Source organism: Oncorhynchus keta, chromosome 26 (genome assembly GCF_023373465.1).
Source record: "Oncorhynchus keta strain PuntledgeMale-10-30-2019 chromosome 26, Oket_V2, whole genome shotgun sequence".
In the NCBI taxonomy this organism is placed as follows: Eukaryota; Metazoa; Chordata; class Actinopteri; order Salmoniformes; family Salmonidae; genus Oncorhynchus; species Oncorhynchus keta.
Genome location: NC_068446.1, coordinates 27,724,193 through 27,743,147, shown reverse-complemented (window position 1 = coordinate 27,743,147; position 18,955 = coordinate 27,724,193). Strand labels below are relative to the sequence as shown.

General features: G+C 45.2%; 1 protein-coding gene and 1 pseudogene across 7 annotated transcripts; one reads left to right on the top strand and one right to left on the bottom strand.

Annotated features, from left to right (window-relative positions):
• Positions 1-2: 2 nt before the first annotated feature.
• LOC118359193 (protein FAM78B) lies at positions 3-5,750 on the bottom strand. 7 transcript variants are annotated; one of them, XR_008080175.1, is made up of 3 exons: positions 4,604-5,750; positions 894-3,031; positions 3-861 (listed from the first exon to the last, which is right to left on the bottom strand). XR_008080175.1 is itself a non-coding variant. In XM_035737547.2 (2 exons), exons 1-2 carry the CDS (start codon positions 4,864-4,866, stop codon positions 2,509-2,511), a joined length of 786 nt encoding a protein of 261 aa, XP_035593440.1. In that variant the 5' UTR covers positions 4,867-5,750; the 3' UTR covers positions 3-2,508. The 7 variants fall into 7 exon arrangements, 1 of the variants encoding a protein (XP_035593440.1); XR_008080178.1 differs by having other exon boundaries at positions 3-787; XR_008080177.1 differs by having other exon boundaries at positions 3-755.
• Positions 5,751-12,254: 6,504 nt separating this feature from the next.
• Positions 12,255-15,035, top strand: LOC118358731 (UMP-CMP kinase-like; annotated as a pseudogene).
• The last annotated feature ends 3,920 nt before the right edge of the window (positions 15,036-18,955 follow it).

The window sequence follows — 18,955 nt, the reverse complement described above, 5'->3', positions numbered from 1 at the left end:
TCTGTTCTCAGGCACATCTGTTACTGTGAGTGACTGGCTCTCAATGGACGTTTGTCACCATACAGTGGCCACCATACACGGTATGTGATATGACCTCCAATCTAAACAAATGGTTTGTAATATCCCACTCGTCCCTCTTATGATAATGACTTGGGTGTAGTCACAGAGGGGATGTGTGCATAAGTGTGTGTCTGCATGTGTGTTTAGTCACGGGATGTGTGTGTCAGTGTAAAGGCTAGTATGGTTTGCACCTCAGTAATGAGCAGCATGAGGAGTTCATATTGGTTGCATTCCCCTGTTCAGACGTTGCATGCATCAACCAATGGTTGCGTGCCACGTCATTAACTATGTCATCGACTGACAAGATTGCTATAACATAGGGAGCGTCCCTCTGCCCTGGCGTTGCTGACGCCTGCCAGAACTTACGTTTAGATAGATATTTTACGTATCAGCTAACCATATACTGTATGTTATGGCAATCTGTCAGTCGATGACACAGTTGATGATGTGGCATGCAACCATTGGTTGATGCATGCAACATCTGAACAGGGGAACGCAACCATAATGCTGTGGTTAGCTGAAACTTAAAATATTCACATGTTGTAAGATCTGGCATGCGTCAGCAAAACCTGGGCAGAGGAACACGCCCATTACATTCACAGTCTCCTCTTCATCTACTACCTGGCCTGGCCCACTAAGTCTCCTCTTCATCTACTGCCTGGCCTGGCCCACTAAGTCTCCTCTTCATCTACTGCCTGGCCCACTCAGTCTGCTCTTCATCTACTACCTGGCCTGGCCCACTAAGTCTCCTCTTCATCTACTGCCTGGCCTGGCCCACTAAGTCTCCTCTTCATCTACTGCCTGGCCCACTCAGTCTGCTCTTCATCTACTACCTGGCCTGGCCCACTAAGTCTCCTCTTCATCTACTGCCTGGCCCACTCAGTCTGCTCTTCATCTACTACCTGGCCTGGCCCACTAAGTCTCCTCTTCATCTACTACCTGGCCTGGCCCACTAAGTCTCCTCTTCATCTACTACCTGGCCCACTCAGTCTGCTCTTCATCTACTACCTGGCCTGGCCCACTCAGTCTCCTTTCTGCATCTGAAAAATTGATTTCCAAAACGCTATATCCACCAATTTTTTACATTTGTATTTTTCCACCAGAAATGATTTTTCACCTTCATGTGTGTATAAAATATAACTTTTCTCATATTTTTTATTCATAGATTTTAGATATGTATGAAATGTTTTTTTGGGGGGGAAAACGCTATATATCCATTGTTTAGCTTGAATGGAATGTTTCTATCCTGTTTATTTGACTGTGATATGTGGTTGTCTCATCTAGCTATCTTAAGATGTTAAGATGAATGCACTTACTGTAAGTAGCTCTGGATGAGAGCATCTACTAAATTACTAAAATGTCAAATGTAAATGTTTTACATATAGATCTCATATTACTATGTTGAATTATTTTTGTAAAATAAAATATATAAAGATATCACATGTGTATCATTTGTACATTTCTTTATTAAAAATGTAGCTATTTGTTACAATTCATTCTATAAAACCTAGCATAACTACTTATTTCTCAGAGAGTGAGGTGGATATATAGCATTTTGCACAACAAAAATATAATTTGTCTCTGAAATGAAACCATCAAGTGATCGATTTAAACAAATGCATGTCTGTCATTGAACATGCCATGATTAGATAGTGAAAAAACACATCTCTTTCAATATTTCTCTAAACAATAAAAGCTCATTTTACCAACATTTCTGAAAATGAATATATAGCGTTTGTAATGAAGCTCATCTACTACCTGGCCTGGCCTACACTGCTGTTCTCATTGGGGCTGCTGTAGATTGCTTTAGAGACCCTGTCTTTCCCCTCTCCCAGTAACACATCCATCCCTTTCTGTAACTGTACTGAGCATGAAGGCTGACTTTAAATGTACCACAATCTTTGTTCTTACATATAAAATACATTATACACCTCAATACCACCTGTATTATACCCATAAAGCCACATACATGTACTCTTGTGCCTCTCACACCTTGGGCTAGTCTCACATGGCAACGCATTCTCCACATACTGCATTACCTTTAACCAGAGCCAAAGAGTAATGGGGCTCCATTTGAGATACAGCCCTCTACATCACTGTCATAGACCCAGAGCAATCTGTGATTAAAGATGGCTGCTCTGTCATCTCGGTGAGGCAGTATGGTGTGCGATAGGTTACAGGCTGCTCCCCTGGAGTGTAGCCTACTCTGAAGCCTGCTGGGCCTGGCACACCCACAAGTCGTCCTTACTTCTCCATGCCAAATGACTTTATTAAGGCAGGGGTCTGTCTGTGGGTCTGTCCTGTATTTAAACCCGATCCAGGCAATGGTCTTCTCCCGCTCTACTCAAAGGCAGTGGTGGAGATTTAAGGCAGCTGTCCATATTGATCTCATCATGGCTGGATGTCCGGTCCCATAGTTCCACCTCCCCTCCCTCTCTCCTTCCTTCACTACTTAGGAGGGATGACCACCAGAGGCGGGCCCTTCCTGGGCCTCCACATCAGCACCTGGGCGTCATTGGCGTTGGGCCTCCCCAGGGCGTTGGGGGGGATAGGCTCCATGCGGGTTAGGACGCGGGGCTGGTCCTGGTGCGTCCGGCCCATCAGGGTGGCTCTGGAGCCCAGGGGCATGGAGGGGTCCACCAAGATGTCCACCCTCATCCGCCACTTGACCGTCTGCAGCAGGATCTTCTCCCGCGTGGCCGTGTTGAGGGCCACCAGCCATGTGGTGAAGCTCTGGTCCCTCTTGATGCAGGTGAGCAGGGGAAGGTTGCTGTCGCTGATGGGCACTGCCCAGGTCACACTGGGGTAGAAGTTATCGTTCATGCTGACGGTAAAGCGAGAGGGCTTGGAGGTGGGCCCCGTCAGGGTGACCGTCTCGGTGGTGTTGCCGTACCAGGGGTAGCTCACCCCATCTGAGTCACTGATGGCCCTCACAAGACCCTCACACAACTCTGGTAGCTCCCAGCTAGACCTGCAGGAGGACAAAGGGTCAGATTACAGTTTAACAGATGGTGGGTTGGAGCCTGTTCTTAGTTGGTCCCTGATTGACATTGTGTTGTGGCTTGTAACACTGTAGGGTCACGAGAAGTTTCAAAAGGCTTTAGGTGTCTCACACAAACACATTTGGGAATTAGACATTCTCGAAGAGAACAGAGGAAGACAAACAAATACATACTGTATGTGTGATAAATGGAATCAGCATGTCCATCTCTATTCTACCTCAGGGCTCCATACTGTATGTGTGATAAATGGAATCAGCATGTCCATCTCTATTCTACCTCAGGGCTCCATACTGTATGTGTGATAAATGGAATCAGCATGTCCATCTCTATTCTACCTCAGGGCTCCATACTGTATGTGTGATAAAAATGGAATCTGTATGTGTGATAAATGGCATGTCCATCTCTATTCTACCTCAGGGCTCCATACTGTATGTGTGATAAATGGAATCAGCATGTCCATCTCTATTCTACCTCAGGGCTCCATACTGTATGTGTGATAAATGGAATCAGCATGTCCATCTCTATTCTACCTCAGGGCTCCATACTGTATGTGTGATAAATGGAATCAGCATGTCCATCTCTATTCTACCTCAGGGCTCCATACTGTATGTCTGATAAATGGAATCAGCATGTTCATCTCTATTCTACCTCAGGGCTCCATACTGTATGTGTTCAGTGCGTCAGTAGTAGATTCATATCTCATTTGTTTGTCGGCCAATGAGGGAGTGTCAGCTGGTGTGACCTGATGCCACTGTCTCCCCCTCAGAATAACTCCATCTGTCTGTACGCTGTGTTTTTCTGCACCCCCAGACACCCCACCTCCAGACAGGGTTAAACATCCCCTCACATATGCCTTCTCCAGTGAAAAATAACCCCAGGCAGTGCTGGAGGCGGAGGTATGTGTTGCTCGTCAGTGGGTGTGTGATTGTGTCTCCGGTAGAGGAGGGAGCGTGGGAGTGTCAGTGCATCTATCTCTCCCTCCATTGTTTCGGTGAACACAATGTGTCTAGAAGCAGTTGTTTAGCTCCTCAGTTGTTTCTATTTTGATGCTGAAATCACAGGAACAGAATCAATTGGTGGGCGTTTGAATGAAAGATGGTGACAGCATAGTTACCCTGCTGTGTGCACAAATGCTCTGCAACACATGTACCCACACAGCCATACATCAACTGTTGCATTGCATTCACGTCATTTTTGATGCCTCACAAAACCGATTTAGAGATTTATGGCATTTAAGATGTCTCACACACACACACACACACACACACACACACACACACACACACACACACACACACACACACACACACACACACACACACACACACACACACACACACACACACACACACACACACACACACTGGAGCAATGACTAAGGTCTGTTCCTTTGCTTTGGCACCTGCCGAATGCACCAAAGAGGTGACAGTTTAGGACATATCATCAGGGGGAGGGTGGAGCATCAGTCCCCTGTGACAGAGGACAGTCAGCAGCTAGCCTCCTGATGGGGGAATTCAAAACAGGAGGAGAACTCAACTTACATGCCGATGTCGTTGTAGGTGTTGTAGAATTCCATCTGGGTGCATGCCTGGATCCAACCCACCACCCAAGTCTCATTACGGGGAATAGGGGGCATCACTATCCGTGCAGAGGCCTTGAAATAGGGCGTCTTGTAGCGCAACACTATAGGCGAGTTCTCCTCAATGATTGTTGGGCAGTGGTCGATAGTGGCGGAAACGTCGTAGACCACTATGTTTTCACGTTTGATGCGCGACTTACAGGTGATACTCTGTATGCAGCCCATGATGAGGTTAGGATTCTAGTCAGGGGGACTTGACGGGATGATAACACTGTGGACTTGGGATAAATGTGTCATCAATCTCTGTCACGTCCCATTGAATCCAGACGCTATAGTTAAAATGGCACATTAGTCAATGCATTTTATCCAAAAACGCAATCAGTTCCATCCACATTTACGCACGAAGACAAAACAGATAGGTGGCCTGATCTTGGAATAGGGGAACAGATGAAATAACAGCAGTTGGTGATATGGGATCCTCTCTATGTCTCGTATCGCAGGTGTAGCCTGTCGGTGTCTGTGAGGCACTGCCCTCTCTTGCAGTCCGGGCTTCCGTGGGCTCCAGCCCCTCAAAATGATTGTTACCCGCGGCCTTTGTATTCAAATCCACACGTCCGCTTGCAGGTCTGTGCCGCTTGATCCTCTTCTTTCTTCCCCGGGCTGTCATGTCACAAGCCGGAGGAGAGCGGCGGACTCAGAGGCGTCGTGTCGATGTCCCCGTCGGGTGGTGGTCGTGATGCTTGTTGATACGGCGCTGGCGGCTCACAAGGTGCACTTGATCGGAGCGATGACATTGACAATCTACACCACCCGGCATTCCTCACTATGACAGTAAAACGATGGATAAAAACAAGGCCAAAGCGGAGAATTCCCGCATTTTTCATTGAACGCTTGCTTCCTCGCTGCAGAATTGACTGAACAACAGCTTCTCGCCTCGATAAATCAGCAGGTGAAAAACAATTGTTTAAGAAAAGAGAAATTATATAGCCTACCACAGTTCTATCCAATCAGACAATCAATGTATCGAATTGTCGCCGCATGGCTTGATGAAGTCAGACACATTAAGGATTCATTAGGGATTCTGTCTTGTCTCCTTTTTTCTCCGAAAGCTATGCGTCCTCTGGCGCTGTTCAGCTTCCCTGGTGCTGATGATGATGAGTGAACCAATGAAAAGCAGAGGTATACTGAGCGCGTGGTAGTGCCGGGGTCCATTATTTGGCAGTAACAGTCTGTACATTTCCTCCATAGCTTGAATGGCTATAGCGTATACCTGGCCAATTGATGGTTTCATTTTTTATGAGCGACATACTCCACACCAATTATGCAATGGCAGGCTTTTGTCTACTCTAATAGCCATTATTTGAAGGCAGCGCAATCAATTAGATTAGGCTATAATTGTATGATTATATCATATAATGTTGGCAAATTTAAATTGATTTTTGCAGGAGAGCTTGATATTGTTAAAAAATAAATAGCACTTACTAATCTTTGTTTGACATGATGATGAACCACAGTCGAGTTCTTTACATGAAAAAAGGTAGGCGTGGCATTCTGAGCAGACAAGGATGCCCAATTTCAGTTAACTACGACAAATGGGAGGTTCTACACTTGTAGCGACATTTGACATGGCCTTACAGTTTATGGGATTGGCCCTGCCAGTGAATCTGATGTAGACGGTAATAACAAAGCACCCCCCATTATTGGCACGCTGGGACTTTAATGTCATCCTACAGTGATCCCTTTGCCAACACGCTGACATTGGTTTGGTATTTTCCCTGAAATGCACAAGGTCCTCTACTCCGACAATGAATCCACAGATAAAAGAGTAAACTGCGTTTGTTTCTAGCCATCTCTCCTCCTTCAGGCTTCTTCTTCTTATCTGGACTTTATATGGCGGTTGGCAACCAACTTCAAGGTGCATTACCACCACCAACAGGACTGGAGAGTGGACCTCAGTTCATCTTTCAATCACCCACGTGGGTATATGCTCCTAAAAAATGAGGAAATGAGAGAGGCGGGACTTGCAGCGTGTCAACCATCACAAATAGAACCAAGTTGTATTTTAGCCCCTGGCTACACAGACGCTCGTTGACGTGCACGAGCAGTGTGGGTGCAATGATTGAATAACATGTACATGTACATTTATTTTGCAATGCTTGCGCACGCGACGCAAGCAGTGTGTTCAGTGTAACCAATGTGAAATGGCTGGCTAGTTAGTGGTGGTACGCGCTAATAGCGTTTCAATCGGTGACGTCACTCGCTTTGAGACCTTGAGGTAGTGGTTCCCCTTGCTCTGCAAGGGCCGGCGATTTTGTGGAGCGATGGGTAACGATGCTTCGTGAGTGACTGTGGTTGATGTGTGCAGAGGGTCCCTCGTTCGAGCCCAGGTTGGGACGAGGAGAGGGACGGAAGCTGTACTGTTACATCAGCATAGAGTTGGTAAAAGATGACTCCTGCCTTCAAGTACTTTTATAAAATAATTTGACTGTGATCAGTGGTGGAAAAAGTACCCAATTATCATACTTGAGTAAAAGTATAGTTACCTTAATAAGTTACTCAAGTAAAAGTGAAAATCACCCAGAAAAATACTACTTGAGTAAAAGTAAAAAAGTATTTGGTTCTAAATATACCTATCAAAAGTAAATGTAATTGCTAAAATATGCCTAAATCAACAATGCAGTTTTTAATTATTTACATTTTTATACTCCCTTACAGACTGGTAGACTGGTAGTAGTTACAGTCTTGTCTCATCGCTGCATCTCCCATACAGACTGGTAGTAGTTACAGTCTTGTCTCATCGCTGCATCTCCCGTACAGACTGGTAGTAGTTACAGTCTTGTCTCATCGCTGCATGTCCCGTACAGACTGGTAGTAGTTACAGTCTTGTCTCATCGCTGCATCTCCCGTACAGACTGGTAGTAGTTACAGTCTTGTCTCATCGAAGCATCTCCCGTACAGACTGGTAGTAGTTACAGTCTTGTCTCATCGCTGCATCTCCCGTACAGACTGGTAGTAGTTACAGTCTTGTCTCATCGCTGCATCTCCCGTACAGACTGGTAGTAGTTACAGTCTTGTCTCATCGCTGCATCTCCCGTACGGACTGGTAGTAGTTACAGTCTTGTCTCATCGCTGCATCTCCCGTACGGACTGGTAGTAGTTACAGTCTTGTCTCATCGCTGCATCTCCCGTACGGACTGGTAGTAGTTACAGTCTTGTCTCATCGCTGCATCTCCCGTACAGACTGGTAGTAGTTACAGTCTTGTCTCATCGCTGCATCTCCCTTACGGACTGGTAGTAGTTACAGTCTTGTCTCATCGCTGCATCTCCCGTACGGACTGGTAGTAGTTACAGTCTTGTCTCATCGCTGCATCTCCCGTACGGACTGGTAGTAGTTACAGTCTTGTCTCATCGCTGCATCTCCCGTACGGACTGGTAGTAGTTACAGTCTTGTCTCATCGCTGCATCTCCCGTACGGACTGGTAGTAGTTACAGTTTTGTCTCATCGCTGCATCTCCCGTACAGACTGGTAGTAGTTACAGTCTTGTCTCATCGCTGCATCTCCCGTACAGACTGGTAGTAATTACAGTCTTGTCTCATCGCTGCATCTCCCGTACGGACTGGTAGTAGTTACAGTCTTGTCTCATCGCTGCATCTCCCGTACGGACTGGTAGTAGTTACAGTCTTGTCTCATCGCTGCATCTCCCGTACGGACTGGTAGTAGTTACAGTCTTGTCTCATCGCTGCATCTCCCGTACGGACTGGTAGTAGTTACAGTCTTGTCTCATCGCTGCATCTCCCGTACGGACTGGTAGTAGTTACAGTCTTGTCTCATCGCTGCATCTCCCGTACGGACTGGTAGTAGTTACAGTCTTGTCTCATCGCTGCATCTCCCGTACGGACTGGTAGTAGTTACAGTCTTGTCTCATCGCTGCATCTCCCGTACAGACTGGTAGTAGTTACAGTCTTGTCTCATCGCTGCATCTCCCGTACAGACTGGTAGTAGTTACAGTCTTGTCTCATCGCTGCATCTCCCGTACAGACTGGTAGTAGTTACAGTCTTGTCTCATCGCTGCATCTCCCGTACAGACTGGTAGTAGTTACAGTCTTGTCTCATCGCTGCATCTCCCGTACAGACTGGTAGTAGTTACAGTCTTGTCTCATCGCTGCATCTCCCGTACGGACTGGTAGTAGTTACAGTCTTGTCTCATCGCTGCATCTCCCGTACGGACTGGTAGTAGTTACAGTCTTGTCTCATCGCTGCATCTCCCGTACGGACTGGTAGTAGTTACAGTCTTGTCTCATCGCTGCATCTCCCGTACGGACTGGTAGTAGTTACAGTCTTGTCTCATCGCTGCATCTCCCGTACGGACTGGTAGTAGTTACAGTCTTGTCTCATCGCTGCATCTCCCGTACGGACTGGTAGTAGTTACAGTCTTGTCTCATCGCTGCATCTCCCTTACGGACTGGTAGTAGTTACAGTCTTGTCTCATCGCTGCATCTCCCGTACGGACTGGTAGTAGTTACAGTCTTGTCTCATCGCTGCATCTCCCGTACGGACTGGTAGTAGTTACAGTCTTGTCTCATCGCTGCATCTCCCGTACGGACTGGTAGTAGTTACAGTCTTGTCTCATCGCTGCATCTCCCGTACGGACTGGTAGTAGTTACAGTTTTGTCTCATCGCTGCATCTCCCGTACGGACTGGTAGTAGTTACAGTCTTGTCTCATCGCTGCATCTCCCGTACGGACTGGTAGTAGTTACAGTCTTGTCTCATCGCTGCATCTCCCGTACGGACTGGTAGTAGTTACAGTCTTGTCTCATCGCTGCATCTCCCGTACGGACTGGTAGTAGTTACAGTCTTGTCTCATCGCTGCATCTCCCGTACAGACTGGTAGTAGTTACAGTCTTGTCTCATCGCTGCATCTCCCGTACGGACTGGTAGTAGTTACAGTCTTGTCTCATCGCTGCATCTCCCGTACGGACTGGTAGTAGTTACAGTCTTGTCTCATCGCTGCATCTCCCGTACGGACTGGTAGTAGTTACAGTCTTGTCTCATCGCTGCATCTCCCGTACAGACTGGTAGTAGTTACAGTCTTGTCTCATCGCTGCATCTCCCTTACGGACTGGTAGTAGTTACAGTCTTGTCTCATCGCTGCATCTCCCGTACGGACTGGTAGTAGTTACAGTCTTGTCTCATCGCTGCATCTCCCGTACGGACTGGTAGTAGTTACAGTCTTGTCTCATCGCTGCATCTCCCGTACGGACTGGTAGTAGTTACAGTCTTGTCTCATCGCTGCATCTCCCGTACGGACTGGTAGTAGTTACAGTTTTGTCTCATCGCTGCATCTCCCGTACGGACTGGTAGTAGTTACAGTCTTGTCTCATCGCTGCATCTCCCGTACGGACTGGTAGTAGTTACAGTCTTGTCTCATCGCTGCATCTCCCGTACGGACTGGTAGTAGTTACAGTCTTGTCTCATCGCTGCATCTCCCGTACAGACTCGGGAGAGGCGAAGGTCAAGAGCCATGTGTCCCCCGAAACACAACCCAACCAAGACGCACTGCTTCTTGACACAATGCACATCCAACCCAGAAGCCAGCCGCATCAATGTGTCGGAGGAAACACCGTACACCTGGTGACCTGGTCAGCGTACACTGCACCCGGCACACCACAGGAGTCACTAGTGCACGATTAGACAAGGATATCCCTGCCGGCTAAACCCTCCCTAACCCAGACGACGCTGGGCCAATTGTGCACCGCCCCATGGGCCTCCCGGTCGCGAACCCATAATCTCTGGTGGCACAGCTAGCACTGCGATGCAGTGTCTTAGACCACTGCACCACCCATGAGGCCCTCAACAATACAGTTTTAAGAAAAATAAGTCTTAACTAAAAAATAGAAATAAAAATAACATTTAATTAAAGAGCAGCAGTAAAATAACAGTAGCGAGGCTATATATAGCGGGTACCGGTATAGAGTCAATGTGCAGGGGCACCGGTTAGTCAAGGTAATTGAGGTAATATATACATGTAGGTAGAGTTAAAGTGACTATCCATAGATAATAAACAGAGAGTAGCATCAGGGAAAAAGGTGGGGCAATCAAATAGCCATTTGATTAGATGTTCAGGAGTCTTATGGCTTGGTGGTAGTAGCTGTTAAGAAGCCTTTTGGACCTAGACTTCCTGACAGCCGCCCCCAGGTGGTAAGTGTAGGTAACAACACATCCGCCACGCTGATCCTCAACACAGGGGCCCCTCAGGGGTGTGTGCTCAGCCCCCTCCTTTACTCCCTGTTCACTCATGACTGCATGGCCGGGCACGACTCCAACACCATCATTACATTTGCCGATGACACAACAGTGGTAGGCCTGATCACCGACAACAACGAGACAGCCTATAGGGAGGAGGTCAGAGACCAGGCCATGTGGTTCCAGGACAACAAACTCTCCCTCAATGTGATCAAGACAAAGGAGATGATTGTGGACTACAGGAAAAAGATGGGGCTGTAGTGGAGCAGGTTGAGAGCTTCAAGTTCCTTGGTGTCCACATCACCTACAAACTAACATGGTCCAAGCACACCATGACAGTCGTGAAGCGAGCACGAAAAAATCTATTCCGCCTCAGCAGACTGAAAAGATTTGGCATGGGTCCTCAGATCCTCAAAAGGTTCTACAGCTGCACCATCGAGAGCATCCTGACTTGCTGCGTCACTGCCTGGTATGGCAACTGCTCGGCCTCCGACCACAAGGCACTTACAGAGAGTAGTGCGAACGGCCCAGTACATCACTGTGTCCAAGCTTCCTGCCACCCAGGACCTCTATACCCAGCGGTGTCAGAGGAACACGCTAAAAATTGTCAAAGACTCCAGCCACCCTAGTCATAGACTGTTCTCTCTGCTACCACACGGCAAGTGGTACCGGAGCGCCAAGTCTAGGTCCACAAGGCTTCTAAACAGCTTCCAACCCAAGTCATTAGACTCCTGCACATCTAGTCAAATGGCCACCCATACTATTTGCACCCCCCTCTCCACACCACTGCCACTCTCTGTTGTCATCTATGCATAGTCACTTTAATTAACTCTACCTACATGTACATACTACCTCATCTAACCGGTGCCCCCACACATTGACTCTGTACCGGCACCCCCCCTGTATATATTGTTATTTTTTTACTGCTGCTCTTTAATTATTTGTTACTTTTATCTCTTATTCTTATCCATAATTTTTGAAACTGCACTGTTGGTTAGTGCCTTGCATTTCACTGTATTCTGCGTATGTGACTAATACAATTTGATTTAATTTGATTTACAAACGATGCATTTGTGTTTAGTGAGTCTGCCAAATCAGAGGCAGTAGGGATGCTCACGTGTTATCTTGATAAGTGCATGAATTGGAACATTTTCCTGTCCTGCTAAGCAATATGTAACCAGTACATTTGGGTGTCAGGGAAAATGTATGAACTAAAAAGTACATTATTTTCTTTAGGAATGTAGTGAAGTAAAAGTAAAAGTAGTCAAAAATATAAATAGTAAAGTATAGTACAAATACTAAAAAAAATGACTTAAGAAGTACTTCAAAGTATTTTTACTTATGAAGTTTACACCACTGACTGTGATCATGATGAATCCACAAGTTGTGTCTGTACTTGGAGGACCTGGCGCAGGGAAAGGAACCCATTGTGCCAAAATTTGGAGGCATGTGAACATTTGAAATTTCGGTCAGGATGGAGGTCCATCGTCCTCTTTGAATTTCATTAAACAATTGTAAAACATTTAAAAAGTTATCCTTTTTAGATAAAACTATATTTAATATATTCACTTCCCCAAATCATTGATTAAAACACACTATTTTGCTAAGAAGGTCTACAGTAGCCTCATCAGCACTCTGTAGGATAGCACCATTGTGTAGCTGGAGGACAGCTAGCTTCCGTCCTCCTCTGGGTACATTGACTTCAATACAAAATCTTGGAGGCTCATGGTTCTCAACCCCTTCCATAGACTTACACAGTAATTATGACAACTTCCGGAAGAGATGCCCTCCAATCTATTAGAGCTCTTGCAGCATGAACTGACATGTTGTCCACCCAATCAAAGGATCAGAGAATTCATCTTGTACTGAAAGCATAAGCTACAGCTAGCTAGCACAGCAATCCATAAAATGTGGTGAGCAGTTGACTCAAAGATAGAGAAAGACAATAGTTGATCATTTTGGATAAACAAATTTCTTCCAAAATGAAGGAGATGCAAGAGAGAAATAGCGAGAGAGATTTCGTAATTTTATTTTCACTTTCAGTTTCACTTACTTAGCTAGCAAATGCAGCTTGCTAGTTTAGCCTACTGAAACACCCTTCTCAAACAGAGGGATGCTGCGTTAGCTAGCTGGCTATGACTATCCAACACAACACTAGAACTTTTCCAAGTCAAGGTAATCTTTTGGGTTTACAAATGTATTGCCATCGGGGCCCGCTGTTATAACTGCTTACTGACTGTACACAGTAACGTTACTGCATGATTGCAGCGGGTTTACTAATGCATTAATTCTATTAGCTATGGTGACTATGATGTTACTTTCGCTAACATGGTGACAATGATGTAGGCTGTGTGTAGCGGTTTGGCTTTGAAAGTTTTTTTTTGCTTGGTCACATTCAGCTGATGTGTTGTACTTTGAAGTCCACATGCGAAGGTGAGAGGACGAGAGAGCATAGATGCGAGAAGGAATACAACGTGGCTGCTATGAAAGTGAATTGTGTTTACGCTTGATCAGGGGTGTATTCATCCCTCCGATTCTGTTGAAAAACGTTTCTTAAACAGATGCAAACTGAACAAAACGGGGATAAATATACCTGATTTTGTCCAATAGAAACTCTTGTTTGCAACTGTTGGACTAATAATTACATCCTATATCAGCTAGATGCAGGCAAGAGTGTGCATGACACTGTTGAATATCATTGTATGTCCATGTGTCACTGTCTGTCACCTCAAATTTGTCTCTTGACCTGTGTGCCCCTAAGTTGGTAACTTAGGTTGTAGCAAACTCAGAAGTGTAGGGAAAATGTAGTAGCCTAAACCTATGGCTGTTACATTGAACTGGGTGAATGGAGTATGAATGACAGTCATCCATTATGATATATTAGAAATACACCATAATGTAGTATGTACATGTATGTAGAGTTAAAGTGACTATGCATAGATGACAACAGAGAGTGGCAGTGGTGTGGAGAGGGGAGGGGAGGGGGGGCAATGCAAATAGTCTGGGTAGCCATTTGACTAGATGTTCAGGAGTCTTATGACTTGGGGGTAGAAGTAAATTGAGTAAACCTCACCAATGCTCATGAAAAAATTAATCATCCCTAATCTTAAATGGCACTGACCGCAACTGATTTTAAGTCATAGGTGTCCCCCTGACAGGACTGGAACTCTGTAATACCTACAATTTATAAACGTTTATAACCCTGGGAGCCAATAGGGGTTTCCCGTGGGGTTTAATGTTCTACACTGACCTGGGTTGACCTGGGCTGGAATGTAGACATGTCAACATTGAGGTTCAAAGGGCATAAGCACTCACATAAACACCAGTCATATAGGTCATACACAGTCCCTCCCTTTATTGACACCCAACAGAGGATAACCGAGTCTGAAAAGTCACAGTGCAGGTATTAACTATTCACTGCATTCCAATGCCTTCCTTAATGAAACAATTCATTGCTTTGACTTGTGTACTTTCCTTCTTTTCTTAGGTCTTCCCTTGTTCAAGTATTCCAGGCTTATGGCTGCACTCACCTGTCTGCAGGCAGCCTCTTGCGGGCCGAGAGGGGTCAGGAGGCATTGAATATGGACAGCTGATCGGAAGCTACATCAAGGATGGCAAGATTGTTCCTGTGGAGATCACAATCAACTTACTGAGGAAGGTACCTCATCATCTTGTTTGCAGTTAATTGAGTAAACCCTGCCTTATTGTTTTTTCCTTTTTCAAATGTGCTCCTGGGCCAAGTAGAAAGGCTGGACGAGGCATTATTTTAGAAGGAATTGAGTGACACCTACATACAGTAATCAGATCCAGTTTGTACCCTCCCAACTCCCCTGCCCCCATCCTTCTCCCAGGCGATGGAGGAAACGATGCAGCTGGACCAGTCAAAGTTCCGCTTCCTAATTGATGGCTTTCTGCGTAACCAAGACCACTTCCAGGGCTGGACCTGTGTCATGGAGGGGAAGGCTGATGTCCAATTCGTCCTCTTCTTTGACTACAGCAATCAGGCGGGAGGCAACTAACTACATCTCCAGGAATAGCAGGGAAAGAGCTGTGTGATCTCTGATATGTTTCTTCTAAATGCAGCAGTCCATATGAAGAAATTATCTGACTCAGTCTCTATTGTGTATGTGGTATTGTGAATGGTAAAGTCAGCAGGGTTGCCTGTGTGTGTGTGTGTGTGTGTGTGTGTGTGTGTGTGTGTGTGTGTGTGTGTGTGTGTGTGTGTGTGTGTGTGTGTGTGTGTGTGTGTGTGTGTGTGTGTGTGTGTGTGTGTGTGCAGCTGTGTTTTGACAGGTGTCTGGATTGAGGGAAGAGCAGTGGATGCTAAGACGACAACAGAGGGTGTCTAGAGAAGCAGTAGGGCCTCACCTACAACAAGCCCCCAGGCATTTATTCTTGTGGTACTGAGATGTCTTGTCTTATGGATGTGCCAGGATGTGTGTCTCATGTATGTTCCTGGTCTGCGCTGAAGGGTCCAGACATACAGTCAACACGGCCCGTCATAGAGCTGAATGAACAACAGAGGAAAGTATACACCGTGGATGCCTCTCGCAGTGTGTGGAGGAGGTCAGTAAGGTCATGTACACACACAACACACACAAACACACACACACTATATACTGTATATAGTCTAAATGTAATACTCTATATTACATGCAGAGTAATATGTTCCCAGGCTGTTCACAGTCACACAGACAGTGTCACATATCTGTTGCACTGTCTTCCTATGACCACATGTGGATCACCACTTCACTATGAGCTGCTGGGGCAACTCAGCAGGCCACCCCAGCTGTCCGAACATGTGTGGCTGACAAGTGAAACACTCCTCTCATTCGTTCTATTTACAGTGTTGTGTGATTGTGGTGTTGTTAATTGAAAATAATTATTTTCCTCTAAAAAGCTTAATCAATCGTATCCTGTCTCCTCCAGGTATTTGCTGAAGTCAAGAGAATTTTGCAGCTTCCTGTCTATCCACCGATGCAATTAACCCTGCACTAACAGCAAGTTGGGTCTTTTGAGGTTATCACGTGCTTTGTAAATAACTAACAATGAAATGCTGACTTATGGGCCCTTCCCAACAAGAAAGAAAATTGAGAAATAATAGAAAACTTAAACACTTAATAATAATAATAATAATAGATACACATTGACTAGCGATAACTTGGCTATATACAAGGTGTTACAGTACTGAGTGGATGTACAGGGGTACGAGGTAATAACTTGGCTATATACAAGGGGTTACAGTACTGAGTGTATGTACAGAGGTACGAGGTAATAACTTGGCTATATACAAGGTGTTACAGTACTGAGTGGATGTACAGGGGTACGAGGTAATAACTTGGCTATATACAAGGTGTTACAGTACTGAGTGGATGTACAGGGGTACGAGGTAATAACTTGGCTATATACAAGGTGTTACAGTACTGAGTGGATGTGCAGGGGTACGAGGTAATAACTTGGCTATATGCAAGGTGTTACGGTACTGAGTGGATGTGCAGGGGTACGAGGTAGTTGAGGTAGATATGTTACTAGGAATAATGAGACAGGTAGTAAACAGTAGCAGCAGAATACATAATGTGTCCATAAAAGTCCTTGTAAAAAGGGTCAATGCAGATAGTCCGGGTAGCTATTTGGTTAAGTATTTAACTAACTATTGCCTTGGGGGTAGAAGCTGTTCAGGGTCCTGTTGGTTCCAGATTTGGTGCATCAGTACCTCTTGCCTTGCGATAGCAGAGAGAACAATCTATAACAAGCCAATAATGAGGATTTTGAATGAGTCTGTTATGCAAAGCAGTTTAATTATGAGGATTGTTGTAACGTAGTGGCCATTGGTGTGCAGGGCACTGCAGCCTGTTGTGTCAAGATATAGTTAGTTATTGCACATATTGTTTATCTATATAAAGGTCCATAGCAAATAGCAACCACATGTTTTCATTTTTATTTGACATACTGTACATTACATTACCAAAAGTATGTGAACACCTGCTCGTCGAACATCTTATTCCAAAATCATAGGCATTAATATGTAGTTGGTCCCCCCTTTCCTGCTATTACAGCCTCCACTCTTCTGGGAGGGCTTTCCACTAGATGTTTGAACATTGTTGCAGGGACCTTTGGAATACATTCCAATACATTCCAAAGGTGTTCGATGAGGTTGAGGTCAGGGCTCTGCGCAGGCCAGTCAAGTTCTTCCTCACCGATCTTGACAAACCTTTTCTGGAAGAACCTCGCTTTGTGCATGGGAGCATTGTCATGCTGGAACAGAAAAGGGCCTTCCCCAAACTGTTGTCACAAATTTGGAAGCACAGAATCGTCTAGAATATAATTGTATGTTGTAGCGTTAAGATTTCCATTCACTGGAACTGAGGGGCCAAGCTCGAACCATGTAAAACAGCCCACAGACCATTATTCCTCCTCCACCAAAGTTTACAGTTGGCACTATGCAGGTAGCATTCTGCTGGCATCCAGCAAAACCCAGATTTGTCCGTCAGATTGCCAGATGGTGAAGCTTGATTCATCACTCCATAGAATGCGTTTCCACTGCTCCAGAGTCCAATGGTGGTGAGCTTTACACCACTCCAGTCGACGCTTGGCATTGTGCATGGTGATCTTAGACTTTTGTGTGGCTGCTCGGCCATGGAAACCCATTTCATGAAGCTCCCAACAAAAGTTATTGTGCTGACTGATGTTGCTTCTAGAGGCAGTTTGGAACTCGGTAGTGAGTGTTGCAACCGAGGACAGATTAATATTTTTTCTACCCACTTCAGCCCTCGCCGTCACGGTCTGTGGGCTTGTGTGGCCTACCACTTGGCTGAGCCGTTGTTGCTCCTAGACGTTTCTACTTTACAATAGCAGCACTCACAGTTGACCGGAACAGCTCTAGCAGGGCAGACATTTGATGAACTGACTTGTTTAAAAGGTGTCATCCTATGACGGTGCCATGTTGAAAGTCCCTGAGCTCTTCAATAAGGCCATTCTACTGCCAATGTTTGTCTATGGAGATTGTGTGCTCGATTTTATACATCTGTCAGCAACGGGTGTGGCTGAAATTTGAAGGGGTGTCTACATACTTATGTATATATAGTGAGTCTTACTGTGCACTGTTAACTCTATTACTACAGAATCTCTGTTATAGTTGCAACTCTGTAATCTAAGCAGCGAAGAATTACTTCATACAATAAACCACCTTGGATCAAAGTAAACGTGTTTAATTGACATGGCAGTGAAGTGCTCCTCTGCACTGCCTACAACAATCCAATAGAGGGTAGTATGGGTGTCTTTTACTGTCCATTGTCTCCATGTACAGCCTGTCTGCTGACATCTTTCTCATGAGTCCTAGTTTTGACCTCCTGACCTGACGTCTGTCATATAATGCTTACCTTTTGTTTATTCTCAATCTCATTGTTTGATGGTCCCCCTGACCAAAAATGTATTGACATTAAAATTAACCCTAGAACTCATTCATCTATTTTGTAATCCACATTTCTGTTTGAATAAAGTGATAGTAAGGAAGTGAGCTATATGAGTGCAGTCTACAATCCCATAATTCCTGGGGTTTCTCAGAGTTTTAGGATTGAATGCTTCGCTACTTTGGAACCTTGCACCTCAGGAAGTGAAGTCTCCCCATTCCAGATATGACCGAATGGCTGTCTCAGACTGGGATGACATGCACCAGCGAAACAGAACTTCTGACACTGCACTAATGAGGGGTGTGTGCTGGTGGCTAGCTAGGTGTCTACCAGGTGAATGGCCATTTGTGTGCCTAAAGTCTTGTGGAACATAATGGGTGCTGATCCCAGCTCTTTGAGCTGGGCTTGGGCTCTTAAAGGACAATGGAATGACAGGGCGAGGGGTGTGGGGGAGGGAGATCTTTCCTGGCTGTTAAGGAGATGTTAAAATGACCATAATCCTGTGCAAGGGACAAATTTAATTTATACCAACATTTTAAATATTTAACATAAAATTGTTTGAAATCTAATTTTAATATATATTTTTTTGTATCATCAATAAGGCTGTTTTTTCAAAACTTTAAATACATTTTCAATTGACAAAGTACAACACACAAAGTC

Coding starts and splice junctions, on each gene's coding strand:
- LOC118359193 (XM_035737547.2), bottom strand. CDS start 4,866: ATGGGCTGCATACAGAGTATCACCTGTAAGTCGCGCATCAAACGTGAA. Junction 3,032..4,603: donor ACCTACAACGACATCGGCAT/GTAAGTTGAGTT, acceptor GTCCTCCTGCAG/GTCTAGCTGGGAGCTACCAG.